The 19,262-nt window shown below is 35.8% G+C and overlaps 1 protein-coding gene across 2 annotated transcripts in view; it reads right to left on the reverse strand.

Annotated features, from left to right (window-relative positions):
* LOC308190574 (macrophage mannose receptor 1-like) overlaps positions 1 to 11,951 on the reverse strand; it is a 36,618-nt gene extending 24,667 nt beyond the window's left edge. The window contains exons 1-11 of one of the 2 annotated variants that reach the window (XM_080582142.1): positions 11,758 to 11,951; positions 9,683 to 10,084; positions 8,221 to 8,394; positions 6,551 to 6,709; positions 5,538 to 5,651; positions 4,771 to 4,905; positions 3,763 to 3,945; positions 1,850 to 2,007; positions 1,063 to 1,176; positions 614 to 729; positions 136 to 284 (exon numbers count right to left, since the gene is read on the reverse strand). In XM_080582142.1, the coding sequence (XP_080438268.1) occupies positions 136 to 284; positions 614 to 729; positions 1,063 to 1,176; positions 1,850 to 2,007; positions 3,763 to 3,945; positions 4,771 to 4,905; positions 5,538 to 5,651; positions 6,551 to 6,709; positions 8,221 to 8,394; positions 9,683 to 10,084; positions 11,758 to 11,815 (1,762 nt within the window). In that variant the 5' untranslated portion in view covers positions 11,816 to 11,951. The remainder of the gene's footprint in view (positions 1 to 135; positions 285 to 613; positions 730 to 1,062; positions 1,177 to 1,849; positions 2,008 to 3,762; positions 3,946 to 4,770; positions 4,906 to 5,537; positions 5,652 to 6,550; positions 6,710 to 8,220; positions 8,395 to 9,682; positions 10,085 to 11,757) is intronic. The other variant, XM_080582143.1, reaches the window with a different exon arrangement.
* Between the last annotated feature and the right edge of the window lie 7,311 nt (positions 11,952 to 19,262).

Genomic DNA, 19,262 nt, shown 5'->3' on the forward strand with positions numbered 1-19,262 from the left:
AAGTTGGATTTGGTGAACTTCCTTTGAAATATACTGAAAGGCTAAATGATAAAATTCAGTGGATGTTGCCAATGCCAGCCTGAATAGGGACTGTGAGGTCAGAGTGCATCCACCATCGCCAGTCACAGCACCTACCAGGCATTCCTGCATCCCAGTGTGCAAAGGAGACATCTTCACCATTGGTCCACTTGAAGGTGCCTTGGTTCTCCACGTCAGAGAGACCAAGCCAGAAATATTTCTCAGGCCTCAGCCCAACAAGGCTAGTCAAATAGGCTTGTTCATACCTGTAAGGGAGATTACAGTAACACAAGTGGAAAAAAAAGCCTATATCCAAATTCTAATTGTCTGATCTGATGATGCATCCTATTCTCCTTTTCTTTGCTTTGGATTAGAGGGAGGGCCTTACAAGAGCGTTCTGGCACTACATAACTCAACAGAAAAAAAAAAAAAAAGAAAAAAAAAAAAAGGATTTTTTTTGTTCAGCTACAGACCTCATCTGTAACTTGTAATTTACTCTCTGTCCTTGTGTGAGAACTGTGAAGTAGTTCCATGAGTAATTTAGGAACATACAACCTTTACCTATTCAAAAGACAAAGAAAAGTGATTATCATACCTACTTTCAACTGTGGCTAAGTAACCTTTTTCTCCTTCACAAGTGCTGTTTGCTTCTGAAAATGTTGCTGGTGCATGTCCAATAAAATAACAGTAGGTCCCATATTGTCTCCAGCCCTGTAATACGATTATAGGATCTCCTTATGAGTTTTAAATAATTGTGGTGTCATGTATTAAGTGAGCTATACCATTTTGAAGTGAATGAAGCACAATAATCATAAATATTATGAATTAGCAAAATTTTGCAGTGAAATTAGATTCCTTCTAAATGGCTTCTGTAAATAGCTTAATAAAGTTTGTAGTAACATTAAGAGAGAGAGATAAATTCCATAGTAAATAACAAAAATTGCTTCTATATATAAATGATGTAAATTCAAATATTTCTGGATGATTCTCAGACAAGGGCCTTATTTGATCTGAAAAATTAATGTTCCAGTCTTATATACTTACTTTTTTGCAACCTACATCAGTACTTTCCTTTTCTCCAGCTATTTGTGATGCCGGTTTTCTTTTACAAATGTAACCAGCCTTCTTGTCACAGACGTAGTCTGCCCAGTAGCCATCCTATGAGGCAGGAAAAAGAAAGAAATAGCAATGAGATTAAGACGAATAACCTAAAGAAATTGAATAGAATTTTTTTTCTCCCTTCATTCTGAAACAGAAACATACTGTTTTCCTTATGCAGTCCCCCAGCTGATAATAAAAATAAATCTTCTCACATTCAGTGAAATAGCAGAGTGGTCTGTGGTAGTACTGCTATGGCCAGTAGTGATGAGCGGGAAAAAGGGTGCTGGGTTTCCTGGCCTCTTTTCAGCTGGAGCTGGTCCTCAGCCTGTTCTGCAGGAGCAGGCACAGGCAGTTGTGCCACACAGGGACAGGCAAACAAGCAGACACAAAGGCAGCAGCAGGGATCCCCACATTACACCATTGCCACCAGAAGAAAAGGAAGAGGAGAATGTATCCAAATGACATTCAAAGACCTGCTTTATGGCCCCAGTTTCAGCGGTGACTTTTAGATGAACTTGAAGAGAAAAATTCTTCAACAATGCAGCCATGTTTTCATTTTATTTATTTATTAATTTATTTATTTAAATGAATGGTCATATTTTAGTCTCATCTTTTCTCCTCGCATCCTTTTTCCTGGCCCTAAATAGTTGATGAAATAGCAGGGCACATTATTCTTTTGCTAAGAATTTAGTTTTAATGTTAAAGTCAGATCCATGCTGAATAATGTTACCTGGCCCTTGATCAGTACACAATCTTCTGGTCTGTTTCTGGTGCTGGATGGCTCTCCCAGGTGCCATTTTGTGTATGTCACTGGTGTACCATCACTCCATTCAAAATACATTTGAACCTTATGGTCATTCAGCCCAATCCAGAGCTTGTCTGTCGGCTCTAAAACATGGAAAAGACCTCTTACGGTGCTGCATCCTTTTCTCAGCAACCTCAAGCTCTAGAACACATAATCCCTTAATTTATCAAACATAACATTGTTTAGTTTGTTGCATGATCATTTTAAATGTTAAATTTTTCACACATATATTACAATAAATACAGTGTGTTCAGTGTGTTGCAAAAATAAGATACAATGAAATAATAGAATCACAGAATATCCTGAGTTGGAAGGGATCCACAAAGATTATCAAGTCGAACCCCAGTGTCTACGCAGGATTATCTAAAAATCCCTGTACTGAATCAAAATAAATAAAGAAATAAACCACTTCTTTTACTCGTAGCACTGGGAGAAGAGTAAATTACCAGACTGATGCTAATGTACAATGGTGATATGGTGGAACTGTGTGAATAGTTAGTTTTCAGGTTCTATTGCACTGGTCAGATTTTAAAATATTGTTTTGATCTAACTTGGAATATAAGTGTTTTCATTGTCTTTCAAAAAAATTTTTTTTAAAAAAAAGAAAAGCAGAGAACCCCCCCTAAGTCCATCCCCCAAGGCCTAGGTCATTTCTTTAGGCAATAAATTAAATCTCTGATACTACCCAAAACTCAGCAATGTAAGGATGTCAGCAACTGGATCTAACTTTGAAGCTAGTCATGCAAGCTGGGGCCAGACCATATGACCTTCAGGGTCCCTTCTGACCTAAATCAGTTTAAGAACCAATGGTTTTAGGCATTCTAAATTAAAGGAAAGTGAGAAAAATGAATGGTAAATTTAGGCAGCATTCAGAAAAATTAGAAAAAAAATTCTGGAAGGATATTCACAATTTTCTCAGTAATAATTAAACCGAGGGATGATACCAGAACCAAAAAGTAAACAAAAGCAAAAATATCTCACTGTAGGAGCTGGTTGTGAGGATGGTTGGCACTAAGCAGATAAGTTACTTTTGATGAAAAATGATAATTTTCTGTCTTGACTATTTTGCACTTTTCAAATAATTAGGGCTTTCACTATCTCTATGCACAGGAAAAAACAAAATAGGGGCAAAAAAAAAAAACGGGCAAAAAGTAGCAACATGTCTACAGACTCTTCACATTTCTGTCAGTATTATTAAAATAGGCCATGGTAAGATCATGACGTTAGATCCAGTCATCTAAGTAGGTTTCTTCAAGAAGCCCAAGCAATTTCACAGCCGTCTGCCTGGAAACCCCCTTGGCTAGCTCTGCTGATCTTTTCCTTCTGGCAAATTCCAGCACTTTTCTTCAGTAGGTTCCTCCCATTGCTTCTGCAGAGACTCTTGCTCTTGTTGATCTTGGTGCTGGGTGACCAGCAAAGCATAGCAAATGATTTAGAGCCACACTGTAAATTCCCCAAATGTGCTGAAAGCAGTACATGTGTTGCTTTTCCATAGAAAACATTCTTCAGATTCGCAGTTGTATTTCACAATACTTCACTGAGAAAGCTTCTTACTTGGGTGACTGACCCCCTGCACTGGTGCAAGGCAAAACGCATCAGGACTGTTGAGTAAGTCTGCAAGTTTCTGCATAGAGGAAGGCATCAGTTTTGAAGCAGAACGGATAGTACTGCACTAACACTAGTGGATTGTGTGCCCTTGCATGTCTTTGGCTGCAACGTTTCATGTTAATACAATTTCTACACCTCATTTGAGGTAGCTGATACTTCTTTCATGCAAACAAAACAAACAAACAAAACAAAACAAGCAAGCAAGCAAATATAAACCTGGAAACACTCACTGTACCCAAGCCCAGACACTATAAAGCTGTGCTCTTCAAGGCTTCGGATGCTGGCCAGGTGACTCCCTTCCTTTTGACAGGAGGTCAAAGCTGCTTGCCATCCTTTGGTCTCCCTGAAGATCTTGTAACAGTGATCTACATACGGTACCCATCCATCTGGGCAAGTAATAAATCCAGTATCACCTAGAAATAAACATCAGTGTGTTCGAGGAGTTCAAATGCTATCCAAAGGACATGAAGCTGAAAATTGTTTCATTCATTCTCTTTAAAAGATCTAAACTAAGAATTTTCTTTGGAGATTCTTATTATAGTGAAACGATGGATGGATAACATTAAACACAAACATGATTCCATGATGGCATGTTTAGCTAGGAAAATTAAAGATTTTTAATACAGATATTAATTAACACAAATTCCAGAGTTATTATACAGTCAAATATGTGTAAAATAGACGTGTATAAATTTTAACACCTTCATTACTTAGTAGCTATTTATCAGTTAAGGAAAATCAGAAATCGTCATCTGCACTTAACAGACTGCTTACAAGTTTCTAAAAGATTAAGTATGTTGGTAGAGTGAAAATCATCTAGACAAATTTGGAACTAGATATATACAAAGGGAAATACCAACAACAAAATACTTATTCACTTAAAATATCTTTTATCTTTGCAATGTGTCTATTTTTATTCCTTTAAAGATATTTACTAACTTCCTTCTTCAGAAAATAATTTTTGTTTTTTTCTCCTTTTTCATTCTCAGTACTCTGTATATTCAAAGAGGAGACCTGACTCTTTCATTCTGTGTGTTTTGGACTGGAGAGCAGCCTAGAAAGGGTACAAAGGTTGTAAAAAACAAACAAGAATAAGAAAGGAAAAACAAGAAAAATGAAAATGACAGTACTGGTTAAAATTAGTCCTTATTTCTATTACAACTCATCTCTGCCATTAGGAATACCAAGCAATTCAGATAACGGCTTCTATTTTCAATTATCAACATAGATTAACATACCTGAGGGTACCAAGGTAACGTTTCTTTTTTTACAAATGTAGCCAAGTTTCTGATCACATTCCCAATTTTGCCATTTAGCTTTTGTTTCAGGATTCAAAACCACACAGAGTTTTCCATATTCTGGAGAGGGACTTCCTTTGGGAAATGTACAAAAAAAAAAAAAAAAGTGAACTTTTCTGAAAGACAAGTAGAACTCTAAGCCCTAAAATTCACAGGAGTAATTACTCCTGCTAGAAGTGACAGCCCCAAAGATCAAGCTTTTTCCACCTTCGACAAGAACTGAGGTAGTGGAAATGCCCCCATGATGTCTAATATATCATCATTTAAGTGTATGTGAACAGGTAACTCATTCTGCTGACTTTTAATATTACTTGCTGGTAATATTGCTAGTAATATAATAAATTATAACTATACTAGTATACTAACAATAACTATACTAAAATATAGTAAATTAATATTGTTGCTAGAGACCAGAAATGGGAGAATATGTGTTTATGGGGGTTGTAGTATTATTTTCAGGCCTAAAAAACTTTTGCAATACATAGAATTTTCTGATTTCTACTGGTATAGAAAAAGCTATAGAAAACTACAGACAAAACCTTTTCTAAAGCTAACACAAGAAAAGCTAAAATCCATGTTGTTTTGGTGGCTTAATGTTAACATTCTACTTTTTCTCATGCTCAGGTAAACTGAGAATAAAAGTTAAATTATTTGAGGTATGTATCTTTTCTCTTCAGAAATACAAAATCAAGGAAAGTCACAGATACCTGGAGCCCAGTTTAAATACCGGAAAGGGCTGCCTCCAATCCACTCCCAGCCACTCTTCAAGTCCAGTCTATTGAGCCCAATCCATAGCATAGAATCTGTACTTTCTGTTAATTCTAAGTAAACAAAGGAAGATTTATAAACCACTTTTAATAGCAAATAATATTAGTCATTATTAGTCACTAATAATATTTCTAGGAAGACTTGCAATTCTTTAATATCTAACTACAAATGTCTTTAGATACTATGATATCTGATAAGTTGAAATATTCCAAAGCTTTGATCAATGTAAAATGCAAACAACAACACTCTCTTATTCTTTCAATCACCTATTGCGAAATGAGCTGCCAAAGAGTAAATTCAGAATTAAAGTGTTTTTGTAGAATAGCCCAAACACTTTACCAGACTGGAGATATTCAAGTGGAAATATTGGTGTAGTGTAAGTGTAAACTCACAAGCAAAAGTCTTATAATTTAAATTCATCATTAGAATAACAACTGAGACTGTCTTCCGTGCAATTCCTCCAGAAATACATGGGTGGGTAGAGACATGATATGGGATGTATGAATAACTGATATTTTTCAGTTTGTCAAAGGAATTAAAAAAAAAAAAAAAAAGGTGCCAAGCTGCATTTTCTTTTTGCATAAATATGTCATTTCACTTACTTTCAAAAATTTTTAAGTTTACTTTTGATGAAAAAAGGAAATTTTCATTTACTTTTTAGAAAGGTTTTTTCTCTTTAAAACAAACAAACAAAAAAACTAGATTTTAAAATGAGATAACATTTCTAAATAGAAAGTCAAACTGCTACACTAGCAGGATGCTGGAATACTCTGAATTTTGTTTAAACTTGACAGTGATTTTGACATGAATTTGCAATTTCTAAAAGATTTTTTTTTACTTACTTTTGCATATTTAGGCCCATAGACATTAGCCAAGACTGTACCAGGTAGCCCTTAGCTGTGATGATAGACTGAAAAGATCCTGAATGTCAGCATTTGCTTTATTTCCTTACCTTTAAGGTATGTTTGTTCATGAACGTCTGTGATACTCAATAATTCTGCATTTTGTTGCTGACAGCTCTTCCTTGCTTGGTGCCAAGTGAGAGCAGATTCAGAGTTTATTTGGTAGCGGACATTTGTTGACAGATCTGTAGTCCAGGTTGTATCTTTATCTGTGGAGAAAATAGTTATTATGGGGTGACAGTAATTCGCTCACAAAAAAATGAGTTGAAGGTTCTCTTTATGCATGACATTCTCATTAAATGCTGGCTGTGCTGTTCTTTCAAGAGCACTGGAAATGTAACAAGCAGGATAGGGAAGGAAGAAATTAAAGCCTGTAATCTGACAGGTAGTGCTGGCAAATGTTCCCTCCTGTTGCATGAAGATACATAATTCAGGAATTACTACAAGGGAAGTGAGTGCATAGAGAAATATATTGCATGGAGTGCTGTGGCAGAAATTGCAGTTGAAATCTATAAAAAGATACATAACTTCTCCTTCTTGTTCTTGGCAGCAGTTCCTACTGAGAGCTGTGAGACCCAGCTATAGAACTGAATTTAACATCAGACTGCTCTTAGATAAATCTTTCCCTGCTAAAAGCTTCTGGATGTGCCTGCCACACAGCTTCAGATCTGGGGCACTGCAGTAGGACTGAGCTGCGTGGTGCTCCTCTCCTGATTATCTCTGCTTCTTTGATCTGTTGAGGATCTATACATGCTCAATAAAGTGCAGTATGAAATTGAGTCAGATGCTTGATTAGTCTCAAAAGCCAGTATGAAGTTAAATTAAAAGAACTAAGAACTGTCTTTCAAAGGCTTTGAAAATTACTCATTGACCCTATGTCACATGCCATTTAGACTCATTGTAATAGGTATCATTGCAGGGACCTGGAAAATGTATTTGATTACAGATCTGAATCAAACCAAATGCACATTTTGAATGGACTGGGGTAAAGGAGTGTTTTAATAATAAAAGATGTAATGTTGATCAGGAGCAATGGGGACAAAGATAGAGGAGAGCTGAGAAGTGTCTGATGTCCAAAGCTTATCAGTCAAGAATGAAGCCATAAAGGGACCTGGAGAGAGAAGTGACCACAGAAATGGAGGACAATTTTCAGAAAGCATTTGAAGTAGTAGTAGAGAAATGCCAGGAATGGGAGGCAGCTGTCAGGGGAGTGGAAAGACAGCTTTCCAGACAATGTGAAGAGGTCTTAATAAGATCAGTAAATGGACATGTACCACTTAAGCAAATATACATATATATATATCCAGATGAAAATCACGAAGACTGAATTGTTAACTTTGTCATTAAGCTTCCTACAGCTCTTATTTTTGTGCCCACATCCATCACAGCGGGGGGTCCTCAGAAAAGGATTGTACAGGTTGTACAATGGTGACAGATTGCATCCTGCCCGGGAAACAGGGAGGAACTCAAAATTACCCTGCTGCTCAGCAACACCATCACAATTAGTGGGAACTGCATGTTATTTTACTATTCAGCCACAGTTTCCTCCACACCTTTATGCAACACATGTTATTTCTTTGTGTAGAGTGCTGTAAGATGTGGCAATATTGCTAAAATCTATTCATGTAAACTACCCATCATTATAAAGACATTGATACTCTGCTAGTGCTGGTTTGACAATACCACACTGGGGGGACCTGTGTGGGAACAGATAGCTTACCTTTTAATGGGCAAAATCCATATCGCTGGTCTGCATCATAGTCTGCAGTCGTTGCACACCAGAGCCAGCCATCTGATCGGCCAGCGTCTGTGCACTCGGCATACCATTGCTTCTTGTACATGAAAGGGAACACACAGGGTGCCCCAAAAGCATTTCCTAACAGTGTAAAAGTCTCTGAGAAGACAAAATGATAATGACAATACGGTAAATAAAACAAGGTTTGAAAAATATGAAGTCTATGTCAATGGTTGAATTGCGCCTGAACCTTTCCAAACTTAAGCAGCTGATACATGTTGTAGAGCAGTGTTATTTGAAGTAATAACAGCTAAGTCTAAAACTAGTTCTTTGTTCTGACCAAGATGCTTTCAGAAACTATTAATAAAGCTCCAGAGCTCTACCCTAAGGTACTACTACTTTAAACAATGTCAAGAGTTATATAAGATGCACAAGAGCAAGAATTAATATTTGGATGTTCTACTTCCTGGAAAAAGTAAACATCAGGTTGTTCTCTCTGTTTTTGTTTTAGTGAGCATTTAATCACCTCACACACAGTGGAGCAGCCCCCATATACAAGGCAGGGGGACGAATACTGAGAATATTCTGCAAGATGGGTTGGTGGGTTTCAGAACATTTATTTTGGATGTGGGAAAGCCATTCAGAACAATCAGACTTCAGCTAATTAAAAAGGGTAATTGCACTGGTAATTATAATCATGCCATGAGCATCCTTATCTTCTGAGTCACAAAAGCCATGCTTCCTCCACCCACAGTGAGCCCTTTCCCAGCTCAACAATATTGCGCTTTTTTCTCAAGGATATAATTTCATTTTCTTGTTGCTGTATATGAAAATACTCAGTATTTATACTCTCCCAACAATATACTGACAGGGTATGGTGAGCAATAGTGATTTAGTGAATGCTTACATATAAGAGTGAGTGAGTGAGTGAGTAAGTATATATGTACATATGTATATAATATAATATAATGTTATATAATTATGCGGTATTTAACTAATAATGATATGATATAACATTAATAATTTTAATATTGTTAATTTATGTAATGTATTTATTATTGAATTGCAATATGGTGTATTAATGTGTTGATTATATAATTTTCAATAATCATATATTATAAGATATTATTTATATAATTAACTATTTAATCATGTTATCATATTAAGGCAGTACTTATATAAAATACTTAAAATACTAACAGTACTAATAGAGTATATTATATATACTATAATATTATAGTGTGTATACTGCATATATGATATGTGAGTTCTTATTTTATATATATTATATATACAATGCAAAAAAATATGGAATTAAATTCAAAGCTAACTGATTTTCTAAAACTCTGATGGTTACTGAAGGAATCAGAATATTCAGAACCAAAGATCCAAAACACTCTAACACAACGAAATTAGTGCAATGGATGGAAGAACAGGTTTTCTTTACCTTCATATCTCTGGGAACATAAAACATCCATGGCCCCATACATCTTCCAGTTATTCTTTGGACTAAGGCCTTTCTTTAATATAACATTATCATGTTCTCCATTGCCAGGACTGAAAAACAAATCTTCTCCTTGAATTGCAAGGAGGCTTTCATTTCTGCATTCCCACCACTGGAGCTCACTTGTTTGGTTACACGGATATAGGGTGATAAGAGACTCATCTTCCTTCAGTGGCACACCCAGGCATAGGTTCAGTCTCACGCTCATGAGCTGATGATCAGTAATCCACCTGAATTTTTGTGCTTCATTGTCTTGGTGGCAAGTTGCAGTTCTAACTGACTGTGCAATAGAAGCCTGAAGACAGAGTTTGCTGACTTTATTATACATTAAAAATGTTTCAGTGTCTGTAAAACAAAGTAATGCAAGGAATATATATAGTCAAGATAAGTGACATGATTCTATTTCCCGTTCCCATAAACTAGAAAGCATTGCTTTCTTATCAGATAAACATGTGCTTTTGAATGGAGTCTGTTGCAACATCAATTTTATTGGTTAAAAAGCAATAAGGTAGACAATAGAATATGTCTCTTTATGTCAATATATTGTGGATTAGTGGCAGCCAGCAGCATCAGCAGAGCTAAGCACATCTTCTTAGATTTATTTATATTAGTTATGTGAATTCCCTCAACCACACTGCTATCACCATTGCCTTGTTTCCACGTGTCCTCAGATGCATGGCCTTCTGACCTCTGCAAACTTTCCTTATGCTGCCAGCCCTTACAGATGTCCTAGTAGGGTCACAGCCATCTTTCCTGAGCCATTTATCCTTTCCCTCCTGAAGCCAGATTTTTTTCCTTTTCACTGAATAAATGTGGGTGAACTACTCTGGACCTTAGAAGGTCCACCTGTAACAGGAATCAGGTCTTCAGCTCTCTGGGTAATTTCACTGATCATGTCTACAGTGTTGACATCAACGTAAAGTAGATGTAGTTGAGCTAATTTCAGTCCTACAATGAGTTTATTGGTAGCAATAGTGAATCAATATAGGCACATCTATGAGTGCATTCTGATGTTTTATGGTGTACCTTGTGACACACCCAATTGTATTTCCCTCCAAAGTTTGTGGGATTCATAACCTATTTTGGTCTGTGATAGTTCTTTTGATCACGGGGTGTCATATATTCTAAAAAAGGCATTAAAAAGAAAAAAAAAAAAAGAAAAGAAAAAAGGAAAATCATAAAAAAGCTTCCAAAAATATTAAATCAATTTAATTGATAATTTACAACATAGATAAAATAACTATTCTGCCCCTGCAGTGGTACTATGTACAATTAACAAAAATAGATACTCTGAGGCAATCAATAGCAAGTAGTTTTACTCAGGAGACTCTGGTTCTCCAAAGTTGTCTGCTTAACAACTACGATAGAAGTGTAGCTAAAGGGATGGAAGTACTATTATCACTAAAGTTCTACAATAACTTCCCAAAGGTATTCCAACTTTATTTCACACAAATTTTACTTCATTCATTTTATCAGTACCAGTGAATTCAGCAAGTCTGTTCAAAAGAGTGAATGGGAATAATTCTCTCAGTAAGCACTAAGACTCTGGATTGCCCAGCCATCAGCTGTGAACACCTTAATGTCCTCCAAATAATCCCACACTTCACCACCCCTTAAATTTTTCCTGTCGGATTTTGCTAAACATTACTCAAACACCTAAACACAGTTCAAAAAATAAGAAAAATAACAAAATAATAAAAAAAGAGACATTTAAACTTATCTTACAATTTTCTCTAGGTTTGATCTTCTGAGGTCATTGAAATGATACTACCACTATACATGAATAAAGGCATTAAGAATTCAGTCTTTGTTTCCATGTCTATTCTTTTTTTTTTTTTTTTAACTCCTAGATCCTGCCCTTGCTTTTTGCCTGCCCTGAAGAACTCCTCACCTATATGTCCCAAACTAATAATGTACATACAGGCAGTGCCACAGGACTGTAAAGAACTCCGAAATGCCAGGAAACACGGAAGCACTTTCACGCAGAGCTTTACAGGAGACAAGCGGGAGGCACTTACCCGCCAGCTGCAAAGCACTGTGAATGAGAGAAAGAAAAAGCAAGAAGCCAGAGAACATTGCAAATGCTACTTTCTTTTCTTCCTTCCACCAGAAGCTGTATAATGAGTGTTGTTGATAATAAAGTCCTTCCGAAGAGAGGACAGTGATCAGTCCTTCTCGGTTTCAAAGGCTGGCTGGTTGAAGAGAAAGCTCTGGATGCTAAATAGGGAAATATTCTGTCACATGCCATATTTAAAAAAAAAAAAAAAAAAAAAAAGATGACCACATAGCACAAATTTTGCCTTTGGACTTCTAACTGATGGCAAACTGTGCTGCCTTGAGAAAGCAGGTGATAGACAGAAGATTATATCTCAACACTTTGTTGCTCTCTCTCCTGAAGAAACATCCATGGAGCTAACAGCTATCTAACACCTTAACAACTTAATCACACAGTGAAAAAACACCATCAGGAAAATATCAGTCTCATGTTTTCACGTGTGAGATGAGTCAGAACTCAATTTTAAAGGTCCGGGACTTCAATGAAATTCACTGTGCAGGATATTATTAAAATTTCTTTCCTTCTACATGAGATTCCCATTACCTTACTGACCTTGAGTTCTGCAGAAATACAATCAGGAAAACAAGACCCAAATCTACCTGAAAAATGTCTCATTTTCACAACAGTCCCCATTTTTCCCATGAAAATGCAAATCTTGTCAGACAGTGATCCAAAGAGACAGCCACAGTTTCATGAAATGCCACGTATACAGGTGCATTGCAGATCTCCAGATACATAAGATCTTACGTAGATCACAGAACCAAACTCATGAGTGTGTTTTCTAAGCATATTGGTGGAAACCTGGAAAACACAGTGCTCCTGTTTGATCCACAATAGACTATCCCTATAACTGAATAAAGTTATGACATTACCACAGTGGATTTCTACCAGGTAAATATTTTGTTTTATTTAGAAAACTTTTAAATAGAAAAATCAAACTATAGCATGAGAATATTATTCAAAGTGTAGCAACATACTAATTCTTTACTTATAGCAAAAGTGTGATAGCAAGGAAATTTGGCATTGTCTCCTCTTTGTTGCCATGATGATTGCATTTCCTAAGTACAGGATTTGTTTATACTTGGCTACTCAGCAAAAAGACAATACCAGAAAGAGAGTTAGTCTCTGAGAAGGTCTTTAAGATTAAAATAAAAAGGAGAAATTGAATTGCGAAATAAGAAAGTACAAGGACACAGGAGGTACAGAAGTTAGGAAGTTAAGGACAAAGTTAACTGAATTTTCTTTTTCAGACAGTGACAAAATATATTAACAATTGCAATAAAGTCAATACCTTTTCCTGGAAAAGACATTTGAGATTTCTAGAACCTTTTTTTTTTTTTTTTAAAGTTCTTTAATCAGCTACCAAACATTTTGCCTGGAAAAGGTAAAAGCTTTCTTTAGCCTGAACTGGTATCTCTCAGACAGCACTTCCTTATGGCATGTGGCCTAGTTATATAAAAGATAGATTGTCACTTATGCTGTCAAGAGTTTTAACAGCCTTGTTTTATTCAGGAGCTGATACAGCATGAGGCTTTCCTCCTTCTTCTCTTTGTAATTGCACAATTAGAAAAAAATAAAAATAAAAAGTAAAAGAGGAATGGTCCCTTTACTTTGCCCTCTGCAGTTCCTCAAACCACCAGGGCCAGACACATCTGGCAGTATAACACTGTTTTGTTAACAGATAGAGTGCTCTTACACCATTCCCAGTATGCCCAGAATGGAGAATTGTGGGGCGCTGTGCTGGTTCCTGGAGGGGGGTGGCTGATCAAGGCTATCAAAATCCCTGGGACCAGACTCTGAGGAAGAGCAAAGCCAGAAGGGTTCTTTGTCATCATCACATCATCACACCTGCACCTGACACCTCCTGGTCACTGCAAGTCACCAGACACATACCTTGGGGAGTGCCAGGCAGGACGTGGCATTGTTTTATTGCTCCATTGCACTTAGGTAATCAGGCAGCATCAGGTGCCTTCATCTCAACGCTGTCCACAGGGGTAGCCCTGCCATCCCACCAAGCTGCATTTGTGTAGGTGCAGGTTGGCCATTCCTGATCTAGAAGATCAGAAGCTGGGTTAAAAGCAGAGCTATACTCCTTGGCACGAATTTGTCAATTCTCTTTTCCTTCAAATTCAGGGAGGGTGCAGTGTCGGCTGCTAGAGACACTAAGTCTCAAGAGACACCAAGACACTAATCCTATAAGGAGACTGATCACTAACAGAGTAGAAGTTGACTTGCTAGAGGTTCACCTGGAAATCTCAATCACTTCATTAAACTTTTCCTTACTCAAATATTGAGAGAAAAAGAACAGCACAATATCAACAGCACCCTGTACCTCAGTATATCTGATGTGCCTAAATGAAAAAAAGGGGGAACATAAAGTGATGGTTGCTTTGCAGGCAATAATCTGCCAAACACTGAAGTCAGATGTTCACTGGCAGCTACAGTGACATAAAAAGACCTTTGTGTTGAGCTCATAAAGTGCTCTGAGATCCTTTGGCATCAAAGAGGCTTTAGGATCTGCTCTGTTGGAAGATCAGTCCCAGCATAAGTCTTCCCACACACTCAGATGCAGTGGTTGAGAGCAACTGATGCACTCTTGTGCTTGCAGTCCAGTCCTGACCATTAGGGACTGATTGCAAGGGGATTGCTCTCATGGGTTACAGAATCAATTAGTGACGCTGTGCCATGTTTAGTTGAATATTTTGATATAGAGATGAGATAAGCCTTTGTTAACCGTTATTTTTCTGGGCCAATTCTAGCAAGTGGGGACAGGTGCTGTCTGGCATCCATTGTAAAAGTTTTCATTCAGGCTGAGAAAGGCATCACTTTAAAGCTGCTGTTTATCAGTAGTTCAAACAATAAAATTCACACAGGTCAAAATAAAAACTAAGTAAGTGAAACCAGCCATTGGACTGAAAATACTGTTGCTAATGCATTCGTTTTCTTGTTTTTTGCACATCTGTTGAAAGCAAATAGAAAGAAAGAAGAAAATGAGCAGAAAGGCAGCAGCATCATGAACTTCATCATGAAAGGGAGACCAAAAAAATTTCCCTGGGGAAAAACAAGTTTGAATATTGTTTGAGGAGAGATATTGTCTGCTTATATACTTTTTTTCTAAAGAATTGGGATTTACATGTGTTTCATCTCAGAAGACCATAATTATGACATCCTCACATCTTAAGTCCATTATGCACTGCCAGAAACTACATGTGTGGGTACTACATGGACAACAGACATTTGAAAAGCAAATTTAGCAGCATACAAATGAAAAATGAAACTTTAAATGAAAAAACATTTCCCTAATATGGAATTATTAAATGAATCTTCACTAATTAGAATGGGAACTCATAAAAAGTCTGCACTTTATTATTATCCAGAGTAGGAAGTATTAAATTAGTTAGACACAAATTTGGAAATGACAGCAAGTTTTTCTGAGGTAATGAAAAAACAATTGTCATATTGTCATACAATTGATTTACATTTTCTACAAAAAATGCTGTGAATATTTTCAATGGGATGAATAATTTGCTCCATATGATCTGGTCTGTATCATGCTAGCAGCAATACAATGCAGTTAATAATAAAAAATTACCATATTGTTTTCACATCTAGAATTGATCACAAATTAGGAAAATGTCATGTGCTCTATAAATATTCTAGAACAAGGAAAACAATATGCAAAGAAAGTATAGCTCCATGAAGTACTGCAATGACACAGAGAAGTAAAAAATACACTAAGTTTTTGTTATTTTAATCTTCACAAAATGAGTTAATTGTGACAGAATGGTCAACAATGTTAACTACACTAAGAAAGAATAAAAATTAAAACAAGGAAAGGATGTATACTAAAATTAAATAAGACATACCTTCTGGTCTTATATTATGACCGAAGGACTGAAATATTTCTGGTGGTAATGTTAAACCATTAACAGTAATAATCTCCAAGAAATTATGCATGTATAAAGTCTTAGAATACTGGAGAAGAGAGTAACACATGCTTAAATCAGATTTAACAACAAATTTAATTGTTATAAGAAGGGGAAACTCTGGATTACACTGACTTCAACAGAAGGATAATGAGAAATAGCATGGATTTTTCACTGATATATGGAGATATTCCTTAAATACCTATTTCTCTAATAGTCTTTTTCTTTAGGAGTAACCAGAAAGTTGTTGGACCTGTTGTCTAACATTGTACACCTGTTATACATTGTACACTTGCAAAGCAAAAACAAGCAAGATGTAAAAATAACACTCCTGGTCAACTCAAGAAAGCATTTCACTGATGTAAAAATCCTGACAATCTCCTTATCATTCTTCTAACTTAGATTTGGCAAGTACAAGTAACAAATATGAGTGATCTTGTCTTGAGCAGGAGTGGAGGAAATAAGTTTCAGAGAAAAGGCTCTCTTCATCTGATAAAACCATCTAATCTATTTATTCCTTTTTGAACTCTGTAAGGTGATATACCCCAATATATGTTTTGAGTAACATATTCTACTGACCAAGATGTACATTTACACATTCGACATAGGTAGCCACTGGATCATTATCAGACCTTCACTTCTTGTGAAGTGGTTCACTTCAAATGTTTGGTATCAGCCCAGTCTGATTTTATAAAGAGTTTGTAGGGATATCCAATGCTAAAACATCTCTACACCTTGCTTAAACATACTCCAAATTAACACCTCAGTTCTCTGTATGGCCACTTTATTACTCCATTCATAAAACCATAAGCAGTCTTCTGTGTTCCAGGCTCCTCTCTTATTTTTGTTATGCAAAATAAAAATACTATTTACTCTCTTTGACTTTTACACATCTGTTTTCTTTTTGTAACAAGAAACTCTTAAAAGAGGGAGAAGAATTTTTAACTTTTAATTTATTTTTTTTTAATTTTTCCTCTTAAAGGAATACCGTAAACCCAGAAGGATGCAGAAGAATGACATGAACTCTGAGGAGATGCTGGAGGAACTTAGTCCAAAGGAAGGAAGACTGGAGAAGGACACAATAACAATCTGTAAAGATGTAAAATGTCATTAAATGGAGAATAAAATACTCTACATATCTACTCAGGAAAGGACAAGAAGTACAGGAAAAGAAACAATGGAATCAATTTAGCAAGGGAGAGTTAGGTACCAGGGGAAAAAGAAAAAAGAAAAAGAAAAAGAAAAAGAAAAAGAAAAAGAAAAAGAAAAAGAAAAAGAAAAAGAAAAAGAAAAAGAAAAAAAGAAAAGAAAAAGAAAAAGAAAAAGAAAAAGAAAAAGAAAAAGAAAAAGAAAAAGAAAAAGAAAAAAAAGAAAAAGAAAAAGAAAAAGAAAAAGAAAAAGAAAAAGAAAAAAAGAAAAAGAAAAAAAGAAAAAGAAAAAGAAAAAGAAAAAGAAAAAGAAAAAGAAAAAGAAAAAGAAAAAGAAAAAGAAAAAGAAAAAGAAAAAGAAAAAGAAAAAGAAAAAGAAAAGAAAAAGAAAAAGAAAAAGAAAAAGAAAAAAGAAAAAGAAAAAGAAAAAGAAAAAAAGAAAAAGAAAAAGAAGAAAAAGAAAAGAAAAGAAAAGAAAAGAAAAGAAAAGAAAAGAAAAGAAAAGAAAAGAAAAAGAAAAGAAAAGAAAAGAAAAGAAAAGAAAAGAAAAGAAAAGAAAAGAAAAGAAAAGAAAAGAAAAGAAAAGAAAAAGAAAAGAAAAGAAAAGAAAAGAAAAGAAAAGAAAAGAAAAGAAAAGAAAAGAAAAGAAAAGAAAAGAAAAGAACAAAGAGAAGAGAAGAGAAGAGAAGAGAAGAGAAGAGAAGAAGAGAAGAGAAGAGAAGAGAAGAGAAGAGAAGAGAAGAGAAGAGAAGAGAAGAGAAGAGAAGAGAAGAGAAGAGAAGAGAAGAGAAGAGAAGAGAAGAGAAGAGAAGAGAAGAGAAGAGAAGAGAAGAGAAGAGAAGAGAAGAGAAGAGAAGAGAAGAGAAGAGAAGAGAAGAAAAGAAAAGAAAAGAAAAGAAAAGAAAAGAAAAGAAAAGAAAAGAAAAGAAAAGAAAAGAAAAGAAAAGAAAAGAAAAGAAAAGAAAAGAAAAGAAAAGAAAAGAAAAGAAAAGAAAAGAAAAGAAAAGAAAAGAAAAGAAAAGAAAAGAAAAGAAAAGAAAGAAAGAAAGAGAAAGAAAGAAAGAAAGAAAGAAAGAAAGAAAGAAAGAAAGAAAGAAAGAAAGAAAGAAAGAAAGAAAGAAAGAAAGAAAGAAAGAAAGAAAGAAAGAAAGAAAGAAAGAAAGAAAGAAAGAAAGAAAGAAAGAAAGAGAGAAAGAGAGAAAGAGAAAGAAAGAAGAAAGAAAGAAAGAAAGAAAGAAAGAAAGAAAGAAAGAGAAAGAGAAAGAAAGAAAGAAAGAAAGAAAGAAAGAAAGAAAGAAAGAAAGAAAGAAAGAAAGAAAGAAAGAAAGAAAGAAAGAAAGAAAGAAAGAAAAAGAGAAAGAAAAAGAGAAAGAAAGAAAGAAACTTCTTTTTAATTAATAATATATTACTTGGACAGATTATTTAGTGAGAGACCTTTTAAAAACAAAGTAGGCAAGTAGTATGCAGAAGTCAGACAAACTCACTTGTTTCTCTTTCTCCAAGGGCAGTTTGCCTTTCTATCTCCAGAAATTAAGAAATATTTTCTAGGTTACAGTTCAACGTTCAGATATTCTCATTCATCCTTATAAAAAGAAAAATAATGGTGACACGGTATTGCAGACTTAAACTGAAGTAACCCTTAACTTTCATGTTAATGTCAATCAATAATTTCTCATTGGAAAAGGTCTTGTCACCCCTTTCAGATGCGTATGAAAAAATACACCATTAATCTCTTCTGCTCCGTCTCGTTTCTGTTTGTGGCACTGGTAAGTCCCAGGGTGTCGACATGCAGTTCACTAAGTCTAGGCAGTCACAGAACACAGACCATGACAACAGATGTGTGACTGCCACTGAGAAGCTGTCATGGGTGCCCCCTCCACTTTGGTGGCCTCTCAGCTGCTTTACCAGGCCTATTGGGCACTAATGCTACCCTAGTTTGGGGGAAGAAGTTGGTTCTGTAGCTCCTCAGACCAATCATATAACTAAAGGGACACAGGATCAATTACAAAAGCAAGCAAACGTGGTGAAAAACAAACTCAACCATCCTTTGCATTGTGAGTAAGATAACAGAGAAGATTTGGGGCTGGGCTTCACCGACAGCCTGAGTCCATCTGCCAAGGCCTGCAATGGCTTCACCGCATCTCGTGACCAGCTGGGCAGGGCCACCCTCACCCCAGGAATAGGACTGAATCTGCCAGCTTCTATACAGAACCATTTCAAAACACAAATCCAACAGAGATATAGCCCTTTTTTTTTCCCTTAATGTGCCAAAGCAGCTCATAACAAGGTTACTCTAGCTCCAGAGTGTGTGGGAGGTAGGGGTGAGGCCCAAAAATCTCTGGTGTGAAGACCAAATCTTTAAGTCCCTTATGCAGTATTGGCCTTGGGCTCAC

Source organism: Anser brachyrhynchus (assembly GCF_964034855.1).
Source record: "Anser brachyrhynchus genome assembly, chromosome: 2".
NCBI lineage: Eukaryota > Metazoa > Chordata > Aves > Anseriformes > Anatidae > Anser > Anser brachyrhynchus.